The following is a 12,921-nucleotide window of genomic DNA, read 5'->3' on the forward strand; positions in this document are numbered from 1 at the left end:
AAAAATCTATCCTTTAAGTGATTTATATTTAAAGAGGAAAAGATTTATACCTTCAAAATCTTACACTCTCTCAAAAATAATTTAGCCACTGTTTTAACAGATCACCTCGTTGTGAAGTGGGCCTCGGCCACAGCTTGTGGTCTAGACAGTTGTAAACTGTGAAATAGAGCAGTGATTTCAAACTTGAACATGCAGTAGAATCACCTGGAGGGCTGGATGAGACACAGTTTTCTAGGTCCCACTCCCATGGCTTTTGATTCAGTAAGTCTGGTGTAGAGCCTGAGAATTTACATTTCAAACAAGTTTCCAGGAGATGCTGCTGCTGCTGGTCCAGGGACCACACTTTGAGAACCACTGAAATAGAGCAATCAAAATCATGGTTATGAGGACCTCAAATGCTGTGTGTTTGTGTATTATCAAACACACACACACAAACAGCAACACCAGTGATTTTAGGAGAAACCGCTTGCATTCTCTGATAGCTTACATGTGTTCCTATAAAAGATAAGATAAAGTAAAATAAAATAAAAGTGAACACAAGCTCACCCATGGATAATAAAACCAAAAACTAGATTGGTGGCGTAGAAACATAATAATAATCTCATAATGAAGGCACTGTTGATAAGCATTCTACTTACATTAGCACCATTAGACCGTATAACAGTGTTATGATGAATGCATCTACATCTCCCCTTTATGTATGAGGAAACTGATGCTTAAGAAGGCTGAGAAATAGGATGAACAACCCTGCTGGTTTGCCTAGGACTGAGAGGTGTCCCAGGTTGTGGAACTTTCACTGCTAATACCAGGAGAATCCTGGGCAAACCAGGATGGTTGGTTGCCCTACACAGCTGGTCAACTAGTTACCAAGTCTTTATGAAAGAGCATGGGCAGGCCTACTGCACTGAAAATTTGAGAACATTCTATGGCAGCCAGCATTTCTTTCTTATAGGGGGGTTTTTGGAGTGCTCACTTGGCTACCTGCTGCCTCCTATCCTTAGCCCTAGAAGGTGGTCATTCTGTATGATCTGCTAAACCAACAAGATTTGAACTTACCTCCATATTCATGAGGCTTAAAGGGTAGCATTGACATTTATCTGATATAATTATAATATACTAATTTTATTCTCGAGGAAACTGAAGCCCAGAGAGGGTAAATTACTTGTCCAAGTTGCCATTTAACTTCACTTCTGTAAATCACCTTGAGAGTAAAAGGAGCAGATTGTTTATCGTCTAAACTAGAAATCCTTAATACCTGGACGAGGTTCAAAGGTAAATCATCAACATTATAAGATCATAGGTCTCTTTTGAGAAGAAAGAGATAATATTGCAAATTGGTGGTATTGGATGATAAAAATACATAATCTATAATGTGTGTAGGCTGTCTTGTTTTAGAATAGTTAATTAGGCTATGGAAGACAAGAAAACAAATTGGATGGGTGCAACTCAGAAGATGTATTAAGCATAGATTAAGTAAATAGTAACCTGTGAGACATGTTCAATATGGATAGGGTAAGTAGACCATATGTGTGTTGAATATAGGTAGAAAGGGATGGAAGAACAAAGTGACATTAACTATTTCTCACACGCTAAGTACGTATGAGTCATATGAGGCACCAAATAGTCATGTTTACGCAAAGTATACGATGTAATACGGGAAGCACTCAAAAGAGGAGCTCTTAAACCACTGTGAAAGGGAGGGTTCCTAGAAAGGGTGATATCTGAACTCAATACTAAGGGCTCAGAGGAAGTAATGGTGGAGTGGAGAGGATCATTCAGATAGAGACAGCAAGTAGGTGGTTGAGTATATAGACCCAGGGCAAGGAATCACTCTTAGTTCATTCTGTGGAAATGGTCTGTGTCAAGAAGAAAGCATAGAGTAGGCAAGCACCCAGGGTGGAACTCAAGGGGCTCACAAACTGCTGAGGAAATAAATAAGACGATATGTAAACTTTAACTTGCTTATATTGAAAAGAGCTCAAAGCATGCGTGAAATGTCATCAGTAATTCTAGATCCAGGTTGGGCCTTGGGAATATGGACTTATCAAGTCAAGTCAAAATAAACTAATGTTAAAAAATTTTATTATTATTACATCATAGATACCTTTACTGAGGGATCTAAGGGGTTTTCTTTTAATAAAAATAGGGAAACTGAAAAGGGTAAAATCTTGACTAGTATTTCTCAAATATAAAATATCATCATTGTTGTCATCATAATCATTATTTTCACTATCTTTATTATTTAAATGAATTTGCATTGTGCTAAATAATTGATATACATTGTGTTACTTAATATGCAACACTGAAGATAGGTGTCCTTAAATCCATTTTTAACTGAAAATAAGGCTGTAAGGGTTGAGGTTTATACAACTAACCAGTAGCAAAGCTGGTATAAGAACCCTAGTGTTCCTGACTCCAAAACCTTACTGCGAAATACATCCTGATATTGGGTGTTTTAACAATTAGTCTTTCGTTCACATAACTCATATCAATAAAAAATTCAGCAAAGTTTGACAGTACCAGGTGTTATGCTAAGTGCTTTTATGATTCTATAGCACATTCCTATTCCTCACTAGCCATATGCAAGAGGCAAAAAATAAAGTCTTAGTGCCAGCCCTGCCCATAATGTTCAGTGAGCAAAGGTTTTCCGTGATACTCCAAATTGCCTATTACAGCTTTATTTACCACCAATACCACTGCGAGGATTTATTTAGCATCTTCATGGTCTTTGCACTCTTATCTGTCCATATAAAAGACTAATATGACAAGGTCAAACTTTCAACTTCTCTCCAGAGTAATCTATATATCATTAAGAGGGAACACATTATATCAAAGAAATATATACTTCTGATGGTGGGGATTTTAATCATTGAAAAGTATCCTTAGAAGAGCTTTTGTGTTTTTCTCCCTTTTAGAGCAGGAAAAGGATATAGAGATAGGATGGCAGGATATGTGGTAGAGAGTAGTTTGGAGGAAAGGAAATCCTCTCTTGTCATGGGCCCCTCAGTTTGTTTGTAATGACTCTACCTCTGGATCAAGAGTATTGTGGAAAAATTGCTAATGAGTATGGATTGTTGTAAGTGATAAAATAGAAAGGTATTAATCTTAGTCTTCATCTATATATCTACCTACATATATGTATGTGTGAGTTTTGTAAATTCACTGCTGTAAATATTGTGTGTGTGTTATAAATTTACCACTAAAAACATTAAGCATCAATGGGGACAGTTGTCTGTATCACTAGGTAAGATCTATCTGTTAAGGCAAAGGGCCTAGTGTGACTGGAAATGGAGTGGAGTGGTCTCTCGGCATACCAGAAGGAGAAGACTCCCATGATTTACAAAGGGTTCAAAACTGAGTCACTTTTGATAACACAACCACATTCAACTGAGTGGTTGAAGACTTCAAGTATGCCACCCAAGATTCAGCAGCTTCAAGGGCCAGTTCCACTTAGAATGCCAAGAAGAATGCCTCTGTAGTTTGCTTATCTGCATAGAGTCCAAAGGTCTGCCCTAAATCAAAAGAAACATCTTCCTTCTCAACCTGAAGAGAGCCAACTAAACGTGAGCCAGCCATCCTCATTACATTTTGTTTTCTCTCTTAGTTCCTGGTCAAAAGTAGTGGTAAAATTGAGGAGCACTAAAGACATTTTGTTTTCCCCTAGTCTTGGGATAAAATTATCTGCAGTGGAGGGAGGGTAATGTAAACTTAATAAGGGCTTTAGAATAAAACCCAAAATGTGAAAACTTTTAGCACCCTTGTATCACACCAGCTGGTTATTCTTTGTGAGACTGGCCTGAAATTAAACCAATATTTGAAGATGGAACTTCATAGCAATCTCCAGGATGAGAAAATCTGGGCTCATTCATTCATTTATTCTTTTAACAAATATTTACTGACTGACTTCTAGGAGGTAGAGAATTCCTATGTCTTCTTGTTGAACGTTAAAGCAGAAAATGAGTGGGAGCCTAACTCTGACAATCCACTGCCTGACACTGAGAAACTGGAAAATTGAGTGGAGATGGGGCTTGGTTTTTGTTTCCTCCTGATGTTTCTGGAAGCCACTCTCCCTCCTCCCAACTGAATTCCTTGATGAAGTTATAGAAGGTTCATTGTGCAATGATCATGGAATTCCTAGATCCTTGGACCTCTTGAAGAAGCAATTAGACCATGAGTCACTGTGGTTCCCAAATACTTGTAGTAAAGAGCTTGAGCTGGGATGTTACAAAGTCATTCACTCTCTGAGCTTCAGTTTCCACAGGATGCAAATGGGCATTAAAACAAAACGAAATCTACTTCACAAAGAATTAAAGTGATGACTTCCACAAGGAACCTAATCATCACGTGTGAGATGATCCAAAATCCAAAATCGCCAAGTCAGGAACTGGAACCAAGAACTGTCTGGTTCAATGTGCAAGGGATCTCAAGTGCCATATGAGAGTGTCAGACGAAATGCTTCACCACTTCAAAGGAGGGGATGATTTATTTCTCCCTGGAGCCCCTGACCAATCAGGAACCATTGGACATGCTTTGAGAAATCATGTCACGGCAGTAAAATCAGGTGGCATCTGGGCCCAGCCTGGCCTTCCTCCTAGAGTTACGCTCTAGAGAGCCCCCTTAATGTTTTTGCTGGGCGTAAAGAAAAAAACAAGTTCATGGAGAATTAAAGCCTTACTCTCCTGTTTTGATAAAGATGTCTGGCAAGAATCACCACACAGTTCCACAAACATTAGTCACTGAAGGATCTACACCAAGAACAGAAAAATCTATTGATACAAGTTTCTTGTCAGGAATAACTTGGACTGACCAATTTGTCTCTTCCACCCAATTTGGTTGCTGATTCTCAAAGATGTAAACTTTTAGAAGTATGTTTAGGCTATGGGTGGCTTTAAGTATATTGAAGAGCTCTTCCATTTTCACAAACTTGAGGCTATGATTTGTGTGCATTTCTCTATTTTATCTAATGAGAGAGACAGTGAGCTCTGAAGAGCAAGAACTGTGTTGTGCCGGCACATTTTTGATGCTCAGTAAGTGAAGAAATGAATGCCAGCAACAACCTGTGAGCAGATTTATGTGATTATGTTTGGGGAATTTTTAATGATTAAAAATGTGCTAAGAATTAAATAAAATAAAAAGAAGAAATGAAGCCACTAATTTATTATAATAAATTATTAAACATAATTTGAAGATGAAGCCAACACACCTAGAAAGACAAAGCCAGAAAAACCTGCAGGGAAATGGAGCAGAAGCCTGATCACCCAGAGACTGCCTTATCTCTGGCCTTCGTGTTAAGAAGCAATATGTTAAGAGCAATATGTTTCCTTATTGCTCAAACCAACTTTTCTAATATTTGCAGTTAAAAGCATCATAACTGATTCAATATCAGTGCATTTACTTCCACTGAAGTATGTTTTTTCCAACAACCAGAAATGCATTTTTCTCCTCCTCCAGACAATCCTTCCCCTGTCGGAAGACCTAGGAAGTCAAATGAGTTATCAGAAAGTTCTCTCAATCTCTCTCTTATCTCTCTCTCTCTCTTTCTTTCTCTCTCTTTTTCTCCTCCCTGAGGGTGGAGTCCTTTAAAAGGGAATGGGATGGTTATGGAATAGTTTTCCAGAGGATATTAACTAAGTCTTTAGAAATCCTGTTGAAATATTGCTATGCAGAAACAGCGTGCCTCTTTCTCATCACTGGGAAATTCACTGCCCTCCAGAGCAAGACCTTTTTTTTCCTCTTGGGCAGTGGTAGAGACTTTCTGTCCTCGTCTTCTTCTTTGCTTCTGTTTGTATAAACCATCACTGTCCAAAAGAATTATAACGTGAGCCTCTAATGCCAGCAGGGAAATTTGCTAGTAGCCATATTTTAAAAAATAAGAACAGGTGAAATTAAATTTAATGATGTATTTTATTTACTCCAAACATCTAAAATATCCCTTCAACATGTAGTCAATATAAAGTTATTAATGAGTTATTTTACATTCTTATGTTTATTATATCTAAGCCTTCAAAATTCTGTATGCATTTTACACTTACAGCACTTCTCAATTTGGACTGGCCACATTTCAAGTGTCCAATAGACAGTGCAGCTGTAGTGGAACACAGATCTCCTTTACTTCTGTTACAGCCTAAAACAAATAGATACATAACATTCAATTAGGTAACTGCATTAACTTGTTATTGAATAATTAAACTAGTGTCATCCATCTCTTTATCTGGTCTATTTCAGTCTTATATATGTCACAGTTTCTAATATTGAGGTGCAAGCCAGTCTTCTTGATAGGTATAGGGGAGGCTATTTCTCTTTATGCAAGGATTTCCTTATTATTCTTTACTGATTGTCATTTTTACAGTTATTAGGTGGAAATGTTATAATTTATCCTAGGAATTTCTACTTTTAAACTATATATTGCCCAAAAGTAAACATGCATAAAGTATCTGTTTATTCCTAAGCAGAATAAGTAATGCAGCCAACAAATACTCAGACCAAGAGCAAAACTTTGCTAGTTGGCCTTTTGGTTAAAAAGTACTTTTATCTGATTAGTTGAATTCTAAGTATCTGGAGAAATAGATTAATTGAGAGTACGAGAGACAGTGTACCATGATGGAAAGAGTATGAGTGTCAGAGTAAAACAAACTTGACTCTATTGCCTACTAGCTATGTAACATTGGATATATTTCTTAATTTCTCTGTTCTTCAGTTTTCTCACTTATGGAATAAGAATGACAACATACCATGACTAAGACTGGTTGTTTTACCCCAATATCCATTCTTCCCTTCTTTATTAGAAAAACCCACCAAAAGTTGCCTAGATACCAGGATGTCCAAAATAAAGTCCATATTTCCAGCCTCCCTTGCAGCTAGGTGTGTTTATGTGATTAACTTCTGACCAAAGGGATAAAAATAGAAGTAATATCTGCAACTTCTAGAAACTGTCCTTAAAAGAAGAAGAACGATGCCCTTTTCCCTCCTTTTTTCCCTTCCTGCAGGCTGGAATTCAGACATGATGAGTGGAGTTGGAAAAGTCATCTTGAACAATGAGATACAAGCTATGTATTGAGGATAGCAGAGCAAGAGCTAGAGCCTGAGTCTCTTACAATCATGGAATAACCACAATGCTCTACATCATTTGCCCAGGCTTTTAGAGAAGAAAGAAATTGCATTTCTCTTTTGTTTGAGCTATTGTTTTTATTTATTTTCTGTAACTTGTTGTTGAATCTAATACATGCCAGATCAGTCGGGTTGTTTTGAGGATTAAATGGGATAGCATATGTCAAGTATTTTGTACAGTACCTGGCAAAGGGGAATGCAAGTATTCAATATATATGACTGCTATTATTATTAGGATAAATTGGCTTGTAAAAGAGTCACTCTAAGGGTCAAATAAAAAATACAAGTGAACATGCTTTTTAATCTGCAAATCTAATAATTGCTGTATAAATGCTGGTCATAATTATCATTATCATTATTAAATTGTTACAAGAAATTTGTTAACTGCCAGCAGACTCTACTTGGAGCAATCTGTTTAGGCCAATTAAAAAATAGATACAGACTTCTTTACTTTTGTTAGGTTTATTTAGCTTTAGGCAACTGTGAATGTTTATAAGCTTGTCATTATATTGATGCTTTAAAACTTAGATGAAATACTCATTTGGGTAGTATAAAGAAAATGCTTAGAAGCTGATGAGACTGTGCCATCTTTTATTCGTTTACTTTTACCTTAAAAAAATTCTACATTACAAAAATCAATGTAGTGTTTGTAGTTAAAATAAATTGCAATTATAAAGACTTGAGTAAAGTAAATGAGAAGAGTCCATCCCTTCCTTCTCTTCTCTATCTCATTCTTTAGAATTAACTGTATTAACAATTTAATCAACACTTCTTGTAAGTAAATATCTATTTTTTTGTACAATGATATAGATATACATTTTCTCTTTACAAAAAAGAATGATTTTGCAGGGAGTTCAAAATAGCAGAAAAGAAACTCTTTTTGCAACAGCTTTTGGTCTGGTTTAGATGGGCTTTCCAATTTAAAATATCTCTTGAACATCCTTCCGTGTCAGTACATATCCATCTATCTCATTTTTAAACACCTTCTAGGAAGTTACTCAAGCATTTTTACTAATTAATTGTTGTAAAATTATTTGTAAAACAAAGGAGATTGCCCTTAACATAAAACAAGAGTAGGTAGCAACTTTTTACCATTGTGACGATTAGACAATTCAGCAAAGTGCTTAGCAAAAAGTCCAGCACATAGTGAATGATTAATAAATATAAATATTAGCTATTATGATATTGATAATAATGATAATTAAAGTTGACCACCTCTCTGAGTTCGGTCTCAATAAATTGCTATTATCAGAGAAGTTTTAATCCCCTATATATATGAAACATTACTCAATATATATAATATTCCTCATCTTATGCTTTCATTTTAAAGACCCTTCTTGGGTTCTGTTGTATAGTAGAGGTGGGCGTCATGTTCTGGGAGAACTATGAGACTTAAGTTGGTCCCCTTCAGGATCCGCCCAGCCTGTGACTACCCAGCTCAGTGCCAAAACTGAACAAAAAATACAGCACGTCCATACAGTCTGCTAGTGAGAAGACATTTAGCTTCTAGGGCATTTTGGGAACCTAAATGAACCATTATTGGAAGGAGAGATGCCTGCTGGGTGGGGCTTACTGGGCCTTTGAGACCAATGGGGATCTAAATGGCCCTGATGCCTCCTGAATAGCTTCCAGGCAACTAGTGATGCAGTCTACCCTGAGGAGATGAATCACAGGGTGTATGGTTGGTAGCGAGTCCCTGGGAGGAGCCAACAGGGATGTCTGGGATCCCAGGAAGGGGGCTGGCTGATGCTAACTGGTGGCTGTGGGGCAGAGGAAGGGCTGTGACAAAAGCTGTCACCTAGAAGGGGCAAATGGTAAATCTGCATTGCTAGATGGTGGCCTTCATCTTATAAATCTGATAATTTCACCATTCCCCAAATGTCTTAAGTTTAATTATACTAGAGCCTGAAAAAGACTGGGTAAGGGAAAAAATGAAATAGTTTTCCTTTTATATACAAACATATAATTCTGCCTTCAAATAGGTTAGGTGTCCAGATAAATAATGTTAAAAAGAAATCCAAGAGTACTTCATTTCCTAAACTAGTGTTCAGGAATTTACCTGTATCTGAGGTCAGTAGTAAGAGTGGACAAATCACTGCCTAATCCTCTTCCAGAACATTTCTGATTTCTTGTGAAGCTGGAGACTTGAATGGTCAGAACTGGATCAGAAATAACACTGGACAAAGGACCATCAAATACTTTTTCACTCTGTACAAGAGATCCAAAGCTCTGAAATCCATCCCTCACTGCTCTTGAAAAGCTGTGTGCCTTGAAGAAGGGATGCCTTTCTGTAATGCATCCACCAGGAGGGGGAGTCTTCGATAATTTCCAAAGGCTCTGCTAGTGGAGGTCTTGCCTCAACTGACTTGAGAGACCTAGGTTTGGATTTAAGCGGAAGTGTCTTCCAGCACCATCATTCATGTTTACGTAAAGCCATTCTATAGACAGACTCATAGAATCATGGAATTTAGAACCAGCTAAATACCCTAGAAATTACCAATTTCAACTCATTTTACAGATGAGAGCACTGAGCCATAGAGAAGTAAAGAGCTCTGCCCAAGTTTAGATAGCTAATAATAATTTGTATTCAATGACGTTATAATATAATTTTTCATGAGTTTGTTCATAGATTCATTTTTACTAATGCCTCACTAGAATTTTTTGTACTTATTGACTGAGGTTTAAGCTATAATTTCAAGCAGACAGTTGGAACCAAAGGCAATTCTACCTGCTGTTTAGATCATAAAAAATGTTTGGTCCTCAGTATAGACTTTCACATTCTACTGTTTTACTTCTGTTCTAGGCTTTTAACTGAAAACGTTGTGGTCACTTCCTCTGAGAAGTCTTTCCTTTCCCCTCCAGAATGGGTTGGGTATCTCTCCCATGTGTCTGCCCATCACCTTGGGCTTTCTCTCTGATAACATTTGTGACATTATGTTGAGTTGTCATTTATAATTCTAGTCCCCTGTAACCTGTGAGCTCTATGAAGATGAAGCCTTACTGGGTATTTTTTTACTTCATTATATCCTCAGTACTTAAAATAGTGTCTGGAACTATAAAGGGGGCTAAGTGAGCGCTTGCAGAAGGAAAGAAGAAAAGAAGCAGAAACTGAAGGAGGCACTCATGTGGAAACTGGGATTAAATAATGCAATAAGAAAAATGTGCTAAGAAATAAGAGTTCAAGGTAGAAATAAATGTAAAGAATTAGTTACCTAACTTAGAAACTTTTAAGATAGTAAGTATGACAGAGCATAACATGAGTCAGCAGAGTTTCCTGTCTTTGCCTTTATGTGTCTATTTACATGTAGGCGTGTGCGAGGTATGTGGCAGACACTCTAAGGCAGCCCCCCATGATTCCTGTCCCCTGGGGTGCATACCTTTGTGAAATTCCCTCTCTTTGCATGTGGCCAGGACCCATGACCAACTTCTAACCGATAGAATATGGGAAAGGTAATGAGGTGTCACTCTTGTGATTGTTATGTTTATATATGACTCTGTCTTGCTAGCAGACTACTGTAGAGACTCTCCTTACTGGCTTGGTGAAGCAAGCCATGGGAAAGCCCATGTGGCAGGGAGCTGCAGGTGGCCTCTAGGAACTGGGGGCAGCTGCTACGAACTGAGGGCAAACCCCAGCTGACACCCAACAAGAAGCCAGGGCCACCAGCCCTGTAACTGCAAGGAAATGAATTCTGCCAATAACCTGAATGAACTCGGAAACAGATTCTTCCCTAGTTAAGCCTCCAGATGTGAATACAGTCCAGCTGACACCTTGCTTGCAGCCTGGTGAGACTCTAAGTAGAGGACCAACTAAGCCACGCCCAGACTCCAGACTCACAGAAACTACGGGATAATAAATGTGTATTGTTTTATGCCACTAAGTTTTGGTAATTCATTACACAGCAAAGGAAAACTAATATAAGGTAGTAGGTTATAAAGAAGCTATAAAAATAACTAGCCCCACACTGAAAGGAAGGAAAGAAGGAAGGAAGGGAGGAATATAGCCTCAGTTAAAGTTTCTGGATTTTTTTAGGCTTAATTTGGTGATTTTTTAAATTAGTATAGAAAACACTCAAAGAAATTATCTTATAAAAGTTTTAAAAATTATTTATTATCATTTTTTCTTATTGAGCTGCAATAAGAATTTTAAAAAATAGCAAACATCAAATATTTATCAGACCTGTGAGGGAATGTAAGAAATCTGACAATTCATCACTACTAGGGTTTACACAAATTTATATGGGTGAATTCTATGAACACATAGGACTGGAAAAGATCTTAAGAAGACAGGTGATCCATGTTCTTCTTCAAGCAAGGCTTTTCCTAAACCCTCCTAAACATACAATGACAATAATGATGATGACATGAGTATTATGAGCTTCCATTTATTGAGTTCCTCATATATGCCAGACAGAATAGGAAGAAACTGATTTTTATGGAGCATCTACAATTGTCCATGTACTGTACTGTAAACCTTGTATAAATCATCTTATATTGAATAACATTAAGCCTTTCATGATAAGCCACAAGCATTATTTTCCCTCATTTTACACACATATACACACCCGTGCACACAGAGAGAAAGTATTCACCCAGCAATTAAGTTGTGAAACTCTGATTCAAACCCAAATTTAACAGTGTTCACTATCTGAAATTCCCCAAAACAATCTGATTTCCAACTTTCATGCTGTACTTTAAGTCCAAGGATACTACCTAGGCAACCATCCTGATTCACCCCAAATCATTTTATATTAGAAAAAGTGAATATACTATGGAGTGAAATAAATTTAAATATTGGGAAAAGATGTGAAAAGGCAATTCACAGAAGAGAACTCCAAATGGCTAATAAATATACAGTAGAATGGTCAACCTCACTAGTAATCAGAGAAATGCAAATCAAAACAAGACATCCCTTTATACTCATCAGGTTGGTAAAAATTAGAACCTTCCATAATACCAAGTGTTGGTGAGATTTGGGAACCTATGACAAGGTTAGTGACTGTCTGGAACTGATGAGATCAGTTTGCAATATTTGGAGAAATTTAGCATGTATATACTCAAGACTTAGCACTGGGTCGGCTACCTAGTTTGTAGGAGCCAGGAGCTGGTTTCAAACTAGATCTATCATTAGGGGAATAGATAAGTAAAATGTGTTGGATGCATGTTATGGAGTAGCATACAGTGGTTAAAAGCAATTAATTAGTACATACAGCACCATTTTAAAAAGATAGCATTGAGTGAATAAAAAGTACAGCAGAGAATGAGATCTATTGTACAATACCACTTATGTAAATGAACACATTCACACACATAACCAATTTATGTGTTTTCCAAAGATATTTATATATTCTGTAACATATCAAACTCATCAAAATGGCTGCCTACAAGGGAGGGAAAAAATGGATTGTGGGGATCAGCAATGAATTGAAAGAAAAAACATAAGAAGGAAAATAAGAAAGAGCCTTGACTAGAATGATGATTGTTCATTATGAACTAAAGGGTGTGAACAGCTCATCTGTCAGCACTTGAGTTCCCCTAAGAGATGACTAAAAATGCTGTGGAATGAAACTCTATTGTTATTGGCTAAAGAGCTTATGCTGACCTGCGATATTTGAATTAAAAAATGTAAGTACCTAACTTTTTATTGAGAAGAGGAGCCACATCAGGATAATGTATTCTCCAATGCTGAGGGGAATAGAGGGAATTTTTTTCTAAAAATAAAATAGGTAATTTCTTAGATTTGTGCTTAGAGAAAACACAAGGACAAATGTTTTGGCAAGATATTAGAACTCGTGCATTAGTCTGGTCTTAATGGAA

The 12,921-nt window shown here is 37.1% G+C and overlaps 1 protein-coding gene across 1 annotated transcript in view; it reads left to right on the top strand.

The window, feature by feature from the left end:
• The window catches only part of LOC106781949 (sterile alpha motif domain-containing protein 1), a 45,077-nt gene extending 34,092 nt beyond the window's left edge, over positions 1–10,985 (top strand). The window contains exon 4 of the mRNA XM_070240744.1: positions 6,987–10,985. Within this exon, the coding sequence (XP_070096845.1) occupies positions 6,987–7,057 (71 nt within the window). The 3' untranslated portion in view covers positions 7,058–10,985. The remainder of the gene's footprint in view (positions 1–6,986) is intronic.
• Positions 10,986–12,921: the final 1,936 nt, after the last annotated feature.

This window comes from Equus caballus, chromosome 18 (assembly GCF_041296265.1).
Source record: "Equus caballus isolate H_3958 breed thoroughbred chromosome 18, TB-T2T, whole genome shotgun sequence".
Taxonomy (NCBI): Eukaryota; Metazoa; Chordata; class Mammalia; order Perissodactyla; family Equidae; genus Equus; species Equus caballus.